We start from the raw sequence: 17,677 nt of genomic DNA, 5'->3' as shown, positions 1-17,677 counted from the left end.
AAACTCTCTCTGAAATATGAAGGCGAAATTAAGATATTTACAGACAAACACAAGTTTAGAGAATTTGCAAAAACCAAACCAAAGCTACAAGAAATACTAAAGGATATTGTTTGGTCAGAGAACCAATAATATCAGATATCAGCACAACACAAGGTCACAAAACAGAACGTCCTGATATCAACTCAAATAGGGAAATCACAAAAACAAACAAATTAAGATTAATTAAAAAAAAAAAATACACATAACAGGGAATCATGGAAGTCAATAGGTAAAAGATCACAATAATCAAAAAGAGGGACTAAATACAGGAGGCATTGAACTGCCGTATGGAGAGTGATACAAGGCGATATAGAACAATACAAGTTAGGTTTTTACTTAGAAAAATAGGGGTATATAATGAGGTAACCACAAAAAGGTATAACAACTCTATAACTCAAGACAAAAACCAAGAAAAACGTAACGACTCAACTAACATAAAGTCAAACACTATGAAAGTGAGGATCTCACAATTTACTAAGAAAAACGCCTCAGCACAAAAAAGTATGTGGAAAAATGAAATTGTCAACAACACACATAAAAAGGCATCAAAATGACAGCACTAAAAACTTATTTATCTATAATTACCCTGAATGTAAATGGACTAAATGCACCAATAAAGAGACAGAGAGTCACAGACTGGATAAAGAAACACGATCCATCTATATGCTGCCTACAAGAGACACACCTTAGACTTAGAGACACAAACAAACTAAAACTCAAAGGATGGAAAAAAGTATATCAAGCAAACAACAAGCAAAAAAGAAGAGGAGTAGCAATATTAATCTCTGACAAAATAGACTTTAGACTTAAATCCACCACAAAGGATAAAGAAGGACACTATATAATGATAAAAGGGACAATTGATCAGGAAGACATAACCATATTAAATATTTACGCACCCAATGACAGGGCTGCAAGATATATAAATCAAATTTTAACAGAACTGAAAAGCGAGATAGATACCTCCACAATTATAGTAGGAGACTTCAACACACCACTTTCGGAGAAGGACAGGACATCCAGTAAGAAGCTCAACAGAGACACGGAAGATCTAATTACAACAATCAACCAACTTGACCTCATTGACTTATACAGAACTCTCCACCCAACTGCTGCAAAATATACTTTTTTTTCTAGCGCACATGGAACATTCTCTAGAATAGACCACATATTAGGTCATAAAACAAACCTTTGCAGAGTCCAAAACATCGAAATATTACAAAGCATCTTCTCAGACCACAAGGCAATAAAACTAGAGATCAATAACAGAAAAACGAGGGAAAAGAAATCAAATACTTGGAAAATGAACAATATCCTCCTGAAAAAAGACTGGGTTATAGAAGACATCAAGGAGGGAATAAGGAAATTCATAGAAAGCAACGAGAATGAAAATACTTCCTATCAAAACCTCTGGGACACAGCAAAAGCAGTGCTCAGAGGTCAATTTATATCAATAAATGCACACATACAAAAAGAAGAAAGAGCCAAAATCAGAGAACTGTCCCTACAACTTGAACAAATAGAAAGTGAGCAACAAAAGAATCCATCAGGCACCAGAAGAAAACAAATAATAAAAATTAGAGCTGAACTAAATGAATTAGAGAACAGAAAAACAATTGAAAGAATTAACAAAGCCAAAAGCTGGTTCTTTGAAAAAATTAACAAAATTGATAAACCATTGGCTAGACTGACTAAAGAAATACAGGAAAGGAAACAAATAACCCGAATAAGAAATGAGAAGGACCACATCACAACAGAACCAAATGAAATTAAAAGAATCATTTCAGATTATTATGAAAAATTGTACTCTAACAAATTTGAAAACCTAGAAGAAATGGATGAATTCCTGGAAAAACACTACCTACCTAAACTAACACATTCAGAAGTAGAACAACTAAATAGACCCATAACAAAAAAAGAGATTGAAACGGTAATCAAAAAACTCCCAACAAAAAAAAGTCCTGGCCCGGACGGCTTCACTGCAGAGTTCTACCAAATTTTCAGAGAAGAGTTAACACCACTACTACTAAAGGTATTCCAAAGCATAGAAAATGACGGAATACTACCCAACTCATTCTATGAAGCCACCATCTCCCTGATACCAAAACCAGGTAAAGACATTACAAAAAAAGAAAATTATAGACCTATATCCCTCATGAACATTGATGCAAAAATCCTCAACAAAATTCTAGCCAATAGAATCCAACGACACATCAAAAAAATAATTCACCCTGATCAAGTGGGATTTATACCAGGTATGCAAGGCTGGTTTAATATCAGAAAAACCATTAATGTAATCCATCACATAAATAAAACAAAAGACAAAAACCACATGATCTTATCAATTGATGCAGAAAAGGCATTTGACAAAGTCCAACACCCATTCATGATAAAAACTCTTACCAAAATAGGAATTGAAGGAAAATTCCTCAACATAATAAAGGGCATCTATGCAAAGCCAACAGCCAATATCACTCTAAATGGAGAGAACCTGAAAGCATTTCCCTTGAGAACGGGAACCAGACAAGGATGCCCTTTATCACCGCTCTTATTCAACATCGTGTTGGAAGTCCTAGCCAGGGCAATCAGGCTAGATAAAGAAATAAAAGGTATCCGGATTGGCAAGGAAGAAGTAAAGTTATCACTATTTGCAGATGACATGATTATATACACAGAAAACCCTAAGGAATCCTCCAGAAAACTACTGAAACTAATAGAAGAGTTTGGCAGAGTCTCAGGTTATAAAATAAACATACAAAAATCACTTGGATTCCTCTACATCAACAAAAAGAACACCGAAGAGGAAATAACCAAATCAATACCATTCACAGTAGCCCCCAAGAAGATAAGATACTTAGGAATAAATCTTACCAAGGATGTAAAAGACCTATACAAAGAAAACTACAAAGCTCTACTACAAGAAATTCAAACGGACATACTTAAGTGGAAAAACATACCTTGCTCATGGATAGGAAGACTTAACATAGTAAAAATGTCTATTCTACCAAAAGCCATCTATACATTTAACGCACTTCCGATCCAAATTCCAATGTCATATTTTAAGGGGATAGAGAAACAAATCACCAATTTCATATGGAAGGGAAAGAAGCCCCGGATAAGCAAAGCACTACTGAAAAAGAAGAAGAAAGTGGGAGGCCTCACCTTACCTGACTTCAGAACCTATTATACAGCCACAGTAGTCAAAACAGCCTGGTATTGGTACAACAACAGACACATAGACCAATGGAACAGAATTGAGAACCCAGACATAGATCCATCCACGTATGAGCAGCTGATATTTGACAAAGGACCAGTGTCAATTAACTGGGGAAAAGACAGCCTTTTTAACAAATGGTGCTGGCATAACTGGATATCCATTTGCAAAAAAATGAAACAGGACCCATACCTCACACCATGCACAAAAACTAACTCCAAGTGGATCAAAGACCTAAACATAAAGACTAAAACGATAAAGATCATGGAAGAAAAAATTGGGACAACCCTAGGAGCCCTAATACAAGGTATAAACAGAATACAAAACATTACCAAAAATGATGAAGAGAAACCCGATAACTGGGAGCTCCTAAAAATCAAACACCTATGCTCATCTAAAGACTTCACCAAAAGAGTAAAAAGACCACCTTCAGATTGGGAAAGAATTTTCAGCTATGACATCTCCGACCAGCGCCTGATCTCTAAAATCAACATGATTCTGTCAAAACTCAACCACAAAAAGACAAACAACCCAATCAAGAAGTGGGCAAAGGATATGAACACACATTTCTCTAAAGAAGATATTCAGGCAGCCAACAGATACATGAGAAAATGCTCTCGATCATTAGCCATTAGAGAAATGCAAATTAAAACTACGATGAGATTCCATCTCACACCAGCAAGGCTGGCATTAATCCAAAAAACACAAAAGAATAAATGTTGGAGAGGCTGTGGAGAGATTGGAACTCTCATACACTGCTGGTGGGAATGTAAAATGGTACAACCACTTTGGAAATCTATCTGGCGTTATCTTAAACAGTTAGAAATAGAACTACCATACAACCCAGAAATCCCACTCCTCGGAATATACCCTAGAGATACAAGAGCCTTCATACAAACAGATATATGCACACCCATGTTTATTGCAGCTCTGTTTACAATAGCAAAAAGTTGGAAGCAACCAAGGTGTCCATCAACGGATGAATGGGTAAATAAATTGTGGTATATTCACACAATGGAATACTACGCATCGATAAAGAACAGTGACGAATCTCTGAAACATTTCATAACATGGAGGAACCTGGAAGGCATTATGCTGAGCGAAATGAGTCAGAGGCAAAAGGACAAATACTGTATAAGACCACTATTATAAGATCTTGAGAAATAGTAAACCTGAGAAGAACACATACTTTTGTGGTTACGAGGGGGGGAGGGAGGGAGGGTGGGAGAGGGTTTTTTATTGATTAATCAGTAGATAAGAACTGCTTTAGGTGAAGGGAAAGACAACACTCAATACATGGAAGGTCAGCTCAATTGGACTGGACCAAAAGCAAAGAAGTTTCCGGGATAAAATGAATGCTTCAAAGCTCAGCGGAGCAAGCGCGGGGGTCTGGGGAACATGGTTTGCGGGGACTTCTAAGTCAATTGGCAAAATAATTCTATTATGAAATCATTCTGCATCCCACTTTGAAATGTGGCGTCTGGGGTCTTAAATGCTAACAAGCAGCCATCTAAGATGCAGCAATTGGTCTCAACCCACCTGGAGCAAAGGAAAATGAAGAACACCAAGCCCACATGACAACTAAGAGCCCAAGAGACAGAAAGGGCCACATGAACCAGAGACCTACATCATCCTGAGACCAGAAGAACTAGGTGGTGCCCGGCCACAATCGATGACTGCCCTGACAGGGAGCACAGCAGAGGACCCCTGAGGGAGCAGGAGAGCAGTGGGATGCAGACCCCAAATTCTCATAAGAAGACCAAACTTAATGGTCTGACTGAGACTGGAGGAATCCCGGCGGTCATGCTCTCCAGACCTTCTGTTGACACAGGACAGGAACCATCCCTGAAGACAACTCATCAGACATGAAAGGGACTGGTCAGCGGGTGGGAGAGAGACGCTGATGAAGAGTGAGCTAATTATATCAGGTGTACACTTGAGATTGAGTTGGCAACTCTTGTCTGGAGGGGGGATGGGAGGATAGAGAGAGAGGGAAGCCGGCAAAATTGTCAAGAAAGGAGAGACTGAAAGGGCTGACTCAAGACGGGGAGAGTAAGTGGGACTAGGGAGTGAGATGTAAGTAAACTTATATGTGACAGACTGATTGGATTTGTAAACGTTCACTTGAAGCTTAATAAAAGTTATTATAAAAAAAAAAAAAAAAAAAAAAAAAGAATACCATTTTTAAAACCACTGAAGATCCCATTTGATTCTTTGTCATGGTTCCTATCTGCTTAAGTCTGAAAACAACATGACTTTAAGACAGACAGTAAGTTTGAGTGACTTGCTTAATATTTAAATTAAATTTGGTATTTTGGGACAGGAATCATGTCATATTTTTAATATTCATGTGGAACTCTGCATATAATAAAGTTTGCCCTGTCCCTGAAAACACTGCTAATAAATTCCATTATAATATTTACTCAACCAACACATCAAAATAATGGAGGGGTTACAGAAGATGGTTTAATGGTGTAATGAGAACAGCGTTGTTCTAGGTATGAGGAGACCTGGGCTCTGATCCCAAACTCATCGACAAATTAGATATATGATTTGGGCAAGACATTTTATCTCTTTGTGTCTCCATTCCATCATTTGCCACATACATATAGCACTGTTGTAGGTGGGTAAGAGCATCAGACAGGAAAGTCCTAGTCTGCCATTACTTGGGTATATCACCTAAGGCAAGTAATTTAACATCTCTTAAAAAAAAAAAAAAATTTTTTTTTTTTTGCTCAGCTTCCCTTATCTATAAAATGAACGGAATAGATAAACAATCCTTAAGATCTCTTACGAGTATAAAAGCCAAATAATTCACCGCCTATCCCTTTTCAAATACATCTCCTTGATTCATATTTACTTAAAGTCAGTTCTTAAACTTTACTAAGGAGCCCTGGTGGCACAATGGTTAAGCACTCAACAGCTAACCAACAGTTGGTAGTTCAAAACCCACCAACAGCTCTACAGAAGAAAGGCCTGGCAATATGCTTCTGTAAAGATTATAGCCAAGAAAACCTTATGGGGCAGTTGTACTCTGACACATGAGGTTGCTATGAGTTAGAATCAACTTGACAGCACCCAACAACGGCGACAACAAAATATTACTAGTTGACTCTAGATTACTAAAAAACCCATTGCTGTCAAGTCAATTCCAACCCATAGCGACCGTATAGGACAGAGTAGAAGTGCGCCAGAGAGTTTCCAAGGAGCGCCTGGTGGATTTGAACTACAGACCTTTTGGTTAGCTGCCGTAGCTCTTAACCACTACACCACCAGGGTTTCCCCTAGATTACTAAAAAAAAAAAAAATACTAGATAATGAAAAATAATTTAGGTCTCAAAGCACAAACAAAAAGCAGACCAGGGTGGCTGAGGTGGATGTCGTACAAATGTAACATTTAAAAAAAAAAAACCCTCACTTGAGTATAAAGATCATAAAAGACGACCACCACTTTGTATGAACATGCTTTTCAAATAAAAAGAAAAAAAAAAAAAAAAGAGAGAAACAGAAAAAAAATCATAGGTCATAATAAAAGAAATGTATTTTGAAGTAAATCTGATTTATCATTTTATAGTTACTCAACTGGTATTTTAAAATCATTATACCAATGACAATAAAACAGTGTTATGATAGATACAAAAAAAGATGATAAATGAAAATTAATGAATCAAGATAGATGAATATTAGAAGCACAATGTTGAGTGAAAAAAGCAAGTCATGTTGAATAACAGACCGTCTTCATAAAATCTAAAAACCAAGCACAAGTAAGCATGTAGGGTTGTGCGTTTATGTGGTACACTGTAAAGAGAAGCAACGGAATGATCAAGAAAAAGAAAACCCAGCACAGTAAAAGCAGCGGGACAGAACCAGGGAGGAAGCTCACAGGGAGCTTCCTGGAGCTTCAGGGGGTATGGCATGCATGTTATGTTGGGGGATGGGTTTTGTTTTGTTTGTTTTACTACTATATTTCATAACTTACATTGTTACATCACATACTTTTTAAATGAAACAAAAAAATTCTGATGACATAAACTAGAAAAATCTCTTCGGAAAGCATTATGGCAATATGTATCAGCTACGAAAATCTTCTGAAGACAAACAGCTCATAATATAGTTAAAAACTAATCTTATCACTAGTAACCCATTTGGAGGAATTTATCTTAAGAACGTAATTTCACAAAAAAGGAACAAAATCTTTTGCATGAAGATATTCAGTGCAGAATTATCTATAATAAATAAAAATTAGAAACAACCTAAATGCCTACCAACAGGGAAATAATAAATAACAGTACATCAACTCAATAGTGTCTTAGGTAGTATTTTCAAACAAAGACATTATGACGCTATGAGAGATGGATGTTAAAATCTATATATTATGTGGAAAAAGCAGGGAAAAATAGAAAGCAGTTGCGTTATGTGCAGAATTAATTTTAGTCAAAAAATCTTAATGTAATTAAGGTTACACTATAAAAAACAGATTCAGTATTTTATTTTGAAGTTTAACAGTAAAAAAAAAAGAAAGAAATTAAAGCTGCTGGAAGGAATCTGATGGACAGATTTTATTAAAAAAGCAAATACAGAAGTGCATCAAATATTAAAAAAAAATTTTTTTTCTTTATTCCTTTGCCTATATGTATTATGATATAATCTAGTGTTTTATGCTGGTTACTTTTAAACTTTATGGTTGTTCATTTGAAAATAAAGCAACATGCCATATAATAAATGCTACCATTTGAGTCCTCTCCATCACCCCAGTGAGTTGCAGTACAATAATCCTACCTGGAGTTGAGGGCCTTTCCAGCATGTTCAAATGATGAGAAATGAAAGCCTGGCTATCATGAACAGTATCCATATCAATTTCCTCCTCGTCTTGGGAATTTGAGAACTATAACATACACACACAAAAAAAAAACAAGGGAGGGAAAGAGCCATTACATGACTTCATGTCTCGATCTTAATTCCTAAGAAAGGTAGCAGAAAAGCCATTAGGATATGCCCCCAAATAATCTTAAAAGGAAAAGTAGTATCTTTTCCTCAAAACAAATTAAGAGAAAGAAAAAATTAGGTGGTCCAGCCCCCAAAAGAGGCTGACTGGTAATTACTGGAAATGCAGTAATGACTAAATTCAATTCCTGTGTTGTGATAAGGACTGAGCTGTGATGGCATGTGCACACATAGTTTCTCCCCCAAACAGAGAGAAATACATGATAATAGAACTTAAACAATCAGTTGGAATGTCTTAGATGGACATTTGGGATATTTTATGATTCAGTCTGTCCCATGTGTTTTTGCTAAGGAAAAACCATTACAAGTATTCAAAAAGATTTACAAGAAGGTGAATACCCTACACTGTTAATACAGGTTTAACCTGTATTTCTTACTCTGATTTTGAGTTTGACTTTACTGCTATCCTCATTCTTCTCCAGTATTTGACCAGGTTCTAGTGGGGACCCCAGTGATGTATCAGCCTTCCTCTTCACTCCCTGCTGATGAGCTGATATATTACATGATGCTTCCTTGGCAAGGTGATCATCTTCCTGTGGCAATATTCAAGATCAAAATTAGATTTCTGAAGACAAGTAGCTCATATTATAGCTGAAAGCTAACAGCTAAAGCAACCATGCAGATCGGGGCAAGCCCAGTGCCTAAAAGTTACCAGCCATGGGCTTAAAATAATTTAACCTTTTCCTATCTGCTGGTTTTGTAGCGGGGCGGTGGGGGTGGGAAGGGGGGAAGCGAGTGAAGCTTCAAAAAAAGAATATATTTAAGTGAAGTTTTTGAGCTTGTCCCAAAAGAACATGGTGTTGCTTTCTCCTCTCATTCTGAGGACTACAAGTGTGAATGTGGATAACAGATTAAAAAAACTTTACCAGTCCATTCTAGATTAACAAATATGAGCAAGAATTACAGACATATTCACTTTCACAGGTTTATAAATATTCAGATCTGAAAGAGATCTATAATGAAACTCTTTTTTCTATGGAAGGAGTTGTATTACTTCTTCATAACCCAAAACTATAAAATACATTTAAAATTCAGAATAAGTTAGATTTTACTTTATAAAATTGAAGTGAATAAGAAAATTTCAAATGACTAGCACAGGCAGAATCTAAAGTCTTAAAATGTCAAAACAACAGTAGGGAATTGCCAGGCAAGCAATCTGGTCTAAATATTGGTAAAAAATGAAGCTCGAACTGTTGGGGACATTTTGTCATCAATGAGGGAATCATCTATGGAGAAATTTCAAATTACAGTAACGTAATTAATTCTATGTATCATAAAGGTTTTTCTACAAGGATTGGTGGTTTTATAATGCATTGTTGTTGTTAAGTGTCAAGTCAGTTTCGACACACAGCAACCCTGTGTACAGCAGAACGAAACATTGCCTGGTCCTGTGCCATCCTCATAATAGTTATTAATGCTTAAGCCCACTGCTGCAGCCACTGTGTCAATCCATCTTGTTGAGGGTCTTTCTCTTTTTTGAAGACCCTGTACTTTACCAAGCATTATGCCCTTCTCCGGGGACTGATGCCTCCTGATAACATGTCCAAAGTACGTGAGACGCAGTCCTGCCATCCCTGCTTCTAAAGGGCATTCTGGCTGTACTTCTTCCAAGACAGATTTGTTCATTCTTTTGGCGGCCCACATGGTATATGCAACATTCTTCGATAACATCATAATTCAAAGGCATCAATTCTTCAGTGTTTCTTATTCATTGCCCAGCTTTCGCATGCATATGAACTGCCTGAAAACACCATGGCTTGAGTCAGGCGCACTTTAGTTTTCAAGGTGACATCTTCGTTTTTTAACACTTTAAAGAGGTCCTTTGCAACAGATTTACCCGATGCAATGCATCATTTGATTTCTTGACTTCTGCTTCCATGAGTGTTGATTGTGGATCCACATTAAATGAAATCTTTGACAACTTCAGTCTTTTCCCAGTTTATTATGATGTTGCTCACTGGTCCAGTTGTGAGGATTTTTGTTTTATGTTGAGGTGTAATCCATACTGAAGGCTGTAGTCTTTGATCTTCATCAGTAAGTGCTTCAAGTTCTCTTCACTTTCATCAAGCAAAGCTTGGCCATCTGCATAATACAGGTTGTTAATGAGTCTTCCTCCAATCCTGATGCCCCATTCTTCTTCATATAGTCCAGCTTCTAGGGTTATTTGCTCAGCATACAAACTGAACAAGTACAGCAAAAGAATACAACCCTGATGCACACCTTTCCTAACTTTAAACCAATCAGTATCCCCTTGTTCTGTTCGAACAACTGCCTCTTGATCTACATACAGTTTCCTCATGAGCACAATTAAGTGTTCTGGAATTCCCATTCTTTGCAATGTTATCCATAATTTGTTATGATCCACATAGTTGAGTGTCTTTTCACCGTCAATAAAACACAGGCAAACCTCCCTCTGGTATTCTCTACTCACAGCCAGGATCCATCTGACATCACCAATGATATCTCTGGTTCCATGCCCTCTTCTGAATCCAACTTGAATTTCTGGCAGTTCCCTGTTGACGAACTGCTACAGGCACTTTTGAACGATCTTTAGCAAAATTTTACTTGCGTGTGACACTAGTGATGATGTTCGATAATTTCCACACTCGGTTAGATCACCTTTCTTTGGAATAGGTATAAATATGGATCTCTTCTAGTTTTTTTTTTTTTAGTTGGCTGGCCAAGTAGTTGTCTTCCAAGTTTCTTGGTGTAGACAAGTGAGCACTTCTAGTGCTGCATCCATCTGTTAAAACATTTCATTTGGTATTCTGTCAATTCCTGGAATTTACAGGAGCCCTGGTGGTGCAGTGGTTAAGAGCTTGGCTGCTAACCAAAAGGTCGGCAGTTCAAATCCACCAGCTGGTCCTTGGAAACCCTATGGGGCAGTTCTATTCTGTCCTGGAGGGTTGCTATGAGTTGGAATTGATTCGGCAGCAATGGGTTTATAAGCATAGCTACAAATAAAAGCTTTTCTGAAGGCAAACAAACACATATATATAAACAAAAAAAATGTAACGCACAATCTCTTCATAAATCAATGGGTTATTCATTCATCTAGCTATTCATTTATCTATCTTCAGTTCAGTTCATTCAGCTACTTATCTACCTATCTATCATCTACCTATGTATCACCTATCTACCTACCCACCTACCTCTCACCTACCTCCCTACCTACCTATCTACCTGCCTGACTACCTAACTACCTAATTAATTTGACGAGCATTTGCCAGGCACTTTAGAATTCTGCTAGGTATCACCCATAGCAGCAATGAAAAAAACAAGGCCCTGTGTTCAGATGGCTTACTATTAACATAAACAAACCCATTGCCGTCGAGTGGATTCTGACTCATAGCGACCCTACAGGACAAGGTAGAACTGCCCCATAGAGTTTTCAAGGAGTGCCTGGTGGATTTGAACTGCTGACTTTTTGGTTAGCAGCTGTAGCACTTTACTACTATGCCACCAGGGTTTCCACCACTAATATAGAAGGGCAAAATATGTTAAATATGTAACAGATTCTATGTTCATTTCAATTTTCTGCTACTCAAAGCAGAAACTCTATGCTCAAGTACAAAAAAAATCATCTTTCATCACAAAAGGAGTAAATGCGCTAGCAGCACATCACTTGTTCCGTGCAGCTTTGTGGTTGTCAGGAGCACCTTATAAACTGTAAAGCGCTAAACAAACGTCAGCTGCCACTTTCTTATATGGTACAAGAAACTGTTAGTGGCTATAAAATTCATCAGTTCAAAGGAAGAAAAACTAATTTCTCTAGACAGCTGTATACAATAAAACAACATCTTCTGTAATACATGTAATTCTTACGGTGTTCTGAAATCCAACTAGCTGTGGGTGGCTTAGATTACTCGCAGCTTCTTGGTTGCCTGCTACTGCCTCTGGAATTATGGTAGGATTCAACACAGCTTTTTTTTCCTTCAGATTAAGAACCAACCCAAGTTCTGGTAAAGGTAAACAGGAAGGTCTACTGAGGCCAAAAAGTGTGAAGTACAGGTCCACAGCGCCACACCGTAACCTCCAGTCATGTGAAGTACCTATGAAGTAAATAATAAAGAAATGAAAATCAATATGCACACTGACCTACACATTTTTAATTGTTCTACAATCTGTATAAGAAAAGAAGGATTATCAGTCATCCACTTACTAGCCCCTTTGGCAAGCCCTGTACTCTAAAAATTCACCTCAGCCCAATATTTAACAAAATAGTTACAGAAACAATAAATTCTGATGAATGAACTAACAAATTTTTTAATTGGAGAAATTTTGTTATCTACCATTCTTATAAAATATTAGACATGAACAAAAATCTAACATTCCAAAAACAGTATTTTTTTTCTGGCCTGAAATCTTCCTTTTCATTCCTCCTCCCCAATAACTACTCCACATTCATTCACCCTCTGTTCATCTTGACTGATTTCCTTCTTTACTAGCCTGTTAGTTAGGAAGACAGTACCCCATGAGCCTTTATGAACCTTATCACTTGAAACAAATTCTCTTAACTCTAGAATGTATTATTTTCAGCTTTTAAATATGGTAAGAAATACTATGACTACTTGAAAATACCACAATTCTAAACCTTGACTTACGGTAGTGGAAGGAAATATTTTGTTAAGCACCATGATATTTGTTTGTTGTCCTAAGAATTTATGAAAAAACAAAACAAACAAAAAACCACTGAGAAGCAGCCACAGTGGTGGCAACAGGTAGTGTAAAACATGCATTTGACCAAAAGAAGACTGGCTATGTAGAAAGTTAATCATTAAACTAGTTGACAGACTAGACGTAAGTTCTTTCCATTTCTCTGGGTATCAGTTTTTTTCATTTCCAAGGGTTTTGGTCTCGTATCTCTCCCCACTGCAATGACAGACCAGAACTTATTGACACCAGAACGCTTTCCCACCATCCTTTGCTTCCCAATAGACCACTGCAGGTAGACACTGCAATAAACTAAACTGCCTGACAAAATGAAACTTGTCATCTAATTAAAAAAAAAAACCAAACCCAGTGCCGTTGGGTTGATTCTGACTCATAGCGACCCTACAGGACAAGGTAGAACTGCCCCTTAGAGTTAGGACAAGGTAGAACTGCCCCTTAGAGTTTCCAAGGATCGCCTGGTGGATTTGAACTGCCGACCTTCTGGTTAGCAGCTGTCACACTTAACCACTACACCAACAGGGTTTCTATGTGTCATCTAGGGTTAGATAATCTCTATGGCTTCTAGACCATGAATTTAAAATGATCTGGAGAATTCAAGGAAGTAGAAGAAATATGGGAATTCTTCTGGATAAGAAAAACAAACCCTATGATTACTTACATTTGACCAAGAACTGTGGTTTCAAAATAGCATTATAATGTTTAAAGGTGAAACAAAAATGAAAGAAGAAATTTCAACAGTAAATTTGGACATCATGAACATTACACTTGGTGGTTTTCAACAACAAATATTACACTAAGTAAATAAATTGTTATCTAGTAGTGATTCTGATGAGAGTTCGTCTCATGGATTTAGGTAATTAAAATAGTAGTCCTCCCTTATCCGCGGTTGTCCTTTCCACGGTTAGGTCCAAAAATATTAAATGTAAAATTCCAGAATTAAACAATTCATAAGTTTTAAATTGCACACCATTCTGAGCGGCATGATGAAATATCCTACCCTCCCACTCTGTTCTGCCTGGGATGTGAATCATCCCTTTGTCCAGAGTATCCACACTGTATACGCTACCCGCCTGTGAGTCACTTAGTAGCCATCTCGGTTATCAGATCGACTGTCATAGCGCTTGTGTTCAAGTAACCCTTATTTTACTTAATAATGGCCCCAAAGCGCAAGAGTAGTAATGCTGGCCATTCTGATATGCCAAAGAGAAGCCATAAAGTGCTTCCTTTAAGTGAAAAGGTAAAATTTCTCAAGTTAATAAGAAAAAAAATCATACGCTGAGGTTGCTGAGATCTACGGTAAGAACGAACCTTCTGTGAAATTGTGAAGGAAACAGAAATGCGTGCTACTTTTGCTGCTACATCTCAAACTGCCACAGTGTATGATAAATGCTTAATTAATATGGAAAAGGCATTAAGTTTATGATTGGAAGACATGAACAGAAAACATATTTCGATCTCATCACATAGGCATTGTATCATCTCACATCATCACAAGAAGAAGGGTGAGTACAGTACACTAAGATACTTTCAGAGACCACGTTCACATAACTTTTATTACAGTATATTATCATAATTATTCTATTTTATTATTATCGTTGTTAATGTCTTACTGTGCCTAATTTATACACTTTATCATAGGTATATATTGTTGTTGTTAGGTGCCGTCACGTCGGTTCCAACGCATAGCGATCCCATGAACAACAGAATGCAACAATGCCCTGTCCTGCAACATCCTTACAATCGTTGTTATGCTTGAGCCTGCTGTTGCAGCCACTGTGTCAATTCATCTTGTTGAGTGTCTTCCTCTTTCCCACTGACCCTCAACTTAGCAGGCATGATGTCCTTCTCCAGAGACTGATCCCTCCTAACAACATGTCCAAGGTATGTAAGACGCAGTCTCACCATCCTTGCTTCTAAGGAGCATTCTGGCTGTACTTCTTCCAAGACAGATTTGTTTGTTCTTTTTGGCAGTCGATGGTATATTCAGTATTCTTCACCGCCACCACAATTCAGAAGCATCAGTTCTTCTTCAGTCGTCCTTATTCATTGTCCAGCTTTCACATGCATATGATGTGACTGAAAATACCGTGGTCAGGCACACCTTAGTCTTTAAGGTGACATCTTTGCTTTTCAACACTTTAAAGAGGTCCTTTGCAGCAGATCTGCCCAATGCAATGTGTCGTTTGATTTCTTGACTGCTGCTTCCACGGGTATTGATTGTGGATCCACGTAAAATAAAATCCTTGAAAACCTCAATCTTTTCTCCATTTATCATGATGAGGCTTATTGGTCCAGTTGTGAGGATTTTTGTTTTCTTTATGTTGAGGCGTAATCCACACTGAAGGCTGTGTGGTCTTTGATCTTCATCAGTAAGTGCTTCATGTTCTCTTCACTTTCAGCAAGAAACGTTGTGTCATCTGCATAACACAGGTTGTTAATGAGTCTTCCTCCAACCCATTCTTCTTCATATAGCCCAGCTTCTAGGATTATTTGCTCAGCATACAGACTGAATAGGTATGGTGAACGGATATTACCCCAACACACACCTTTCCTGACTTTAAACCAATCGGCATCTCCTTGTTCTGTCCAAACAACTGCCTCTTGACCTATGTACAGGTTCCTCATGAACATGATTAGGTGTTCTGGAATTCCCATTCTTTGAAATGTTATCCAGAAATTGCTATGATCCACACAGTCAAATGCCTTTGCATAGTCAATACAACAGAGGTAAACATCCTTCTGGTATTCTCTGCTTTCAGCCAGGATCCATCTGACATCAGCAATGATAACCCTGGTTCCACGTCTTCTTCTGAATGTGGCCTGAATTTCTGGCAGTTCCCTGTCGATATACTACTGCAGCTGCTTTTAAATGATCTTCATCAAAATTTTGCTTGCGTGTGATATTAATGATATTGTTTGATAATTTCATATTTGGTTGGATCACCTTTCTTGGGAATGGGCATAAATATGGATCTCGTCCAGTCTGTTGCCCAGCAAGCTGTCTTCCACATTTGTTGGCATAGATGAGTGAGCACTACCAGCGCTGCATCCGTTTGCTGAAGCATCTCAATTGATATTCCATCAATTCCTTGGAGCCTTGTTTTTCACCAATGCCTTCAGTGCAACTTAGACTTCTTCCTTCAGTACCGTCGGTTTCTGATTATATGCTTCCTCTTGAAATGGTTAAACATCAACTAATTCTTTTTGGTATAATGACTCTGTCTATTCCTTCCATCTTCTTTTGATGCTTCCTGTGTTGTTTAATATTTTCCCCACAGAATTTTTCACTATTGCAACTCGAAGCTTGAATTTTTTCTTCAGTTCTTTCAGCTTGAGAAATGTCTTTTCTTTCTGTCTTTTCAATGACCTCTTGCTTTCTTCATGTATGATGTCCTTGATGTCATTCCACAACTCGTCTGGTCTTCGGTCATTAGTGTTCAATGTATCAAATCTATTCTTGAGATGGTCTCTAAATTCAGGTGGGATATACTCAAGGTCGTATTTTGGCTCTCGTGGACTTGCTCTGATTTTCTTCAGTTTCAGCTTGAACTTGCATATCAGCAATTGATTGTCTGTTCTACAGTCGGCCCCTGGCCTTGTTCTGACTGATGGTATTGAGCTTTTCCCTCATAGCTTTCCACAGAAATAGTTGATTTGATTCCCGTGTGTTCCATCTAGTGAGGTCTATGTGTACAGTCGCCATTTATGTTGGTGAAAGAAGGTATTTGCAATGAAGAAGTCGTTGGTCTTGCAAAATTCTATCATTTGATCTCCATCATCGTTTCTATCACGAAGGCCATATTTTCCAACTACTGATCCTTCTTCGTTCCCCACTTTTGTATTCTAATCACCAGTAATTATCAATGTATCTCACTTGGATGTTCCAACAATTTCAGACTGCAGAAAGCTGATAAAAATCTTCAATTTCTTCATCTTTGGCCTTAGTGGTTGGTGCATAAATTTGAACGATAGTTGTATTAACTGGTCTTCTTTGTAGTCATATGGATATTATCCTATCACCGACAGCATTGTACTTCAGGATAGATCTTGAAATGTTCTTTTCGGTGATGAATGCAACACTATTCCTCTTTAAGTTGTCATTCCCAGCATAGTAGACTATATGACTATCTGATTCAAAATGGCCAATACCAGTCCATTTCAGCTCAATAATGCGTAGGGTATCGATGTTTGTGCATTCCATTTCATTTTTGACAACTTCCAATTTCCCTAGATTTATACTTTGTATATTCCAGGTTCTGATTATTAATGGATGTTTGCAGCTGTTTCTTCTCATTTTGAGTCATGTCACATCAGCAAATGAAGGTCCCGAAAGCTTTATTCCATCCACATCATTAAGATCGACTCTACTTTGAGGAGACAGCTCTTCCCCAGTCGTCTTTTGAGTGCCTTCCAACCTAGAGGAATCATCTTCCGGCACTATGTCAGACAATGTTCTGCTGTTATTCATAAGGTTTTCATTGGCCAAGTCTTTTCAGAAGTAGACTGCTGGCTCCTTCTTCCTAGTCTGTCTTAGTCTGGAAGCTCAGCTGAAACCTGTCCTCCACAGGTGACCCTGCCGGTATCTGAATACCAGTGGCATACCTTCCGGCATCACACAACACGCAAGCCTCCATGGTATGACAAACTGACAGACACGTGTGGGTAGGTATATATATGTACAGGAAAAAACTAGTATATATAGAGTTTGGTACTATTCAAGGTTTCAGGTATCTACTAGGAGTCTTG

The 17,677-nt window shown here is 37.8% G+C and overlaps 1 protein-coding gene across 2 annotated transcripts in view; it reads right to left on the bottom strand.

Annotated features, from left to right (window-relative positions):
• Positions 1-17,677, bottom strand: part of TAF2 (TATA-box binding protein associated factor 2) — a 94,018-nt gene that overhangs the window by 13,562 nt on the left and 62,779 nt on the right. The window contains exons 23-25 of one of the 2 annotated variants that reach the window (XM_049853493.1): positions 12,083-12,309; positions 8,635-8,790; positions 8,033-8,138 (exon numbers count right to left, since the gene is read on the bottom strand). In XM_049853493.1, coding sequence (XP_049709450.1) covers positions 8,033-8,138; positions 8,635-8,790; positions 12,083-12,309 — 489 coding nt within the window. The remainder of the gene's footprint in view (positions 1-8,032; positions 8,139-8,634; positions 8,791-12,082; positions 12,310-17,677) is intronic. The other variant, XM_049853494.1, reaches the window with a different exon arrangement.

The sequence above is a fragment of the Elephas maximus genome, chromosome 15 (assembly GCF_024166365.1).
Source record: "Elephas maximus indicus isolate mEleMax1 chromosome 15, mEleMax1 primary haplotype, whole genome shotgun sequence".
Taxonomy (NCBI): Eukaryota; Metazoa; Chordata; class Mammalia; order Proboscidea; family Elephantidae; genus Elephas; species Elephas maximus.
Note: the sequence above shows the minus strand (reverse complement) of the source record. Positions and strands in the feature narration are given on the sequence as shown.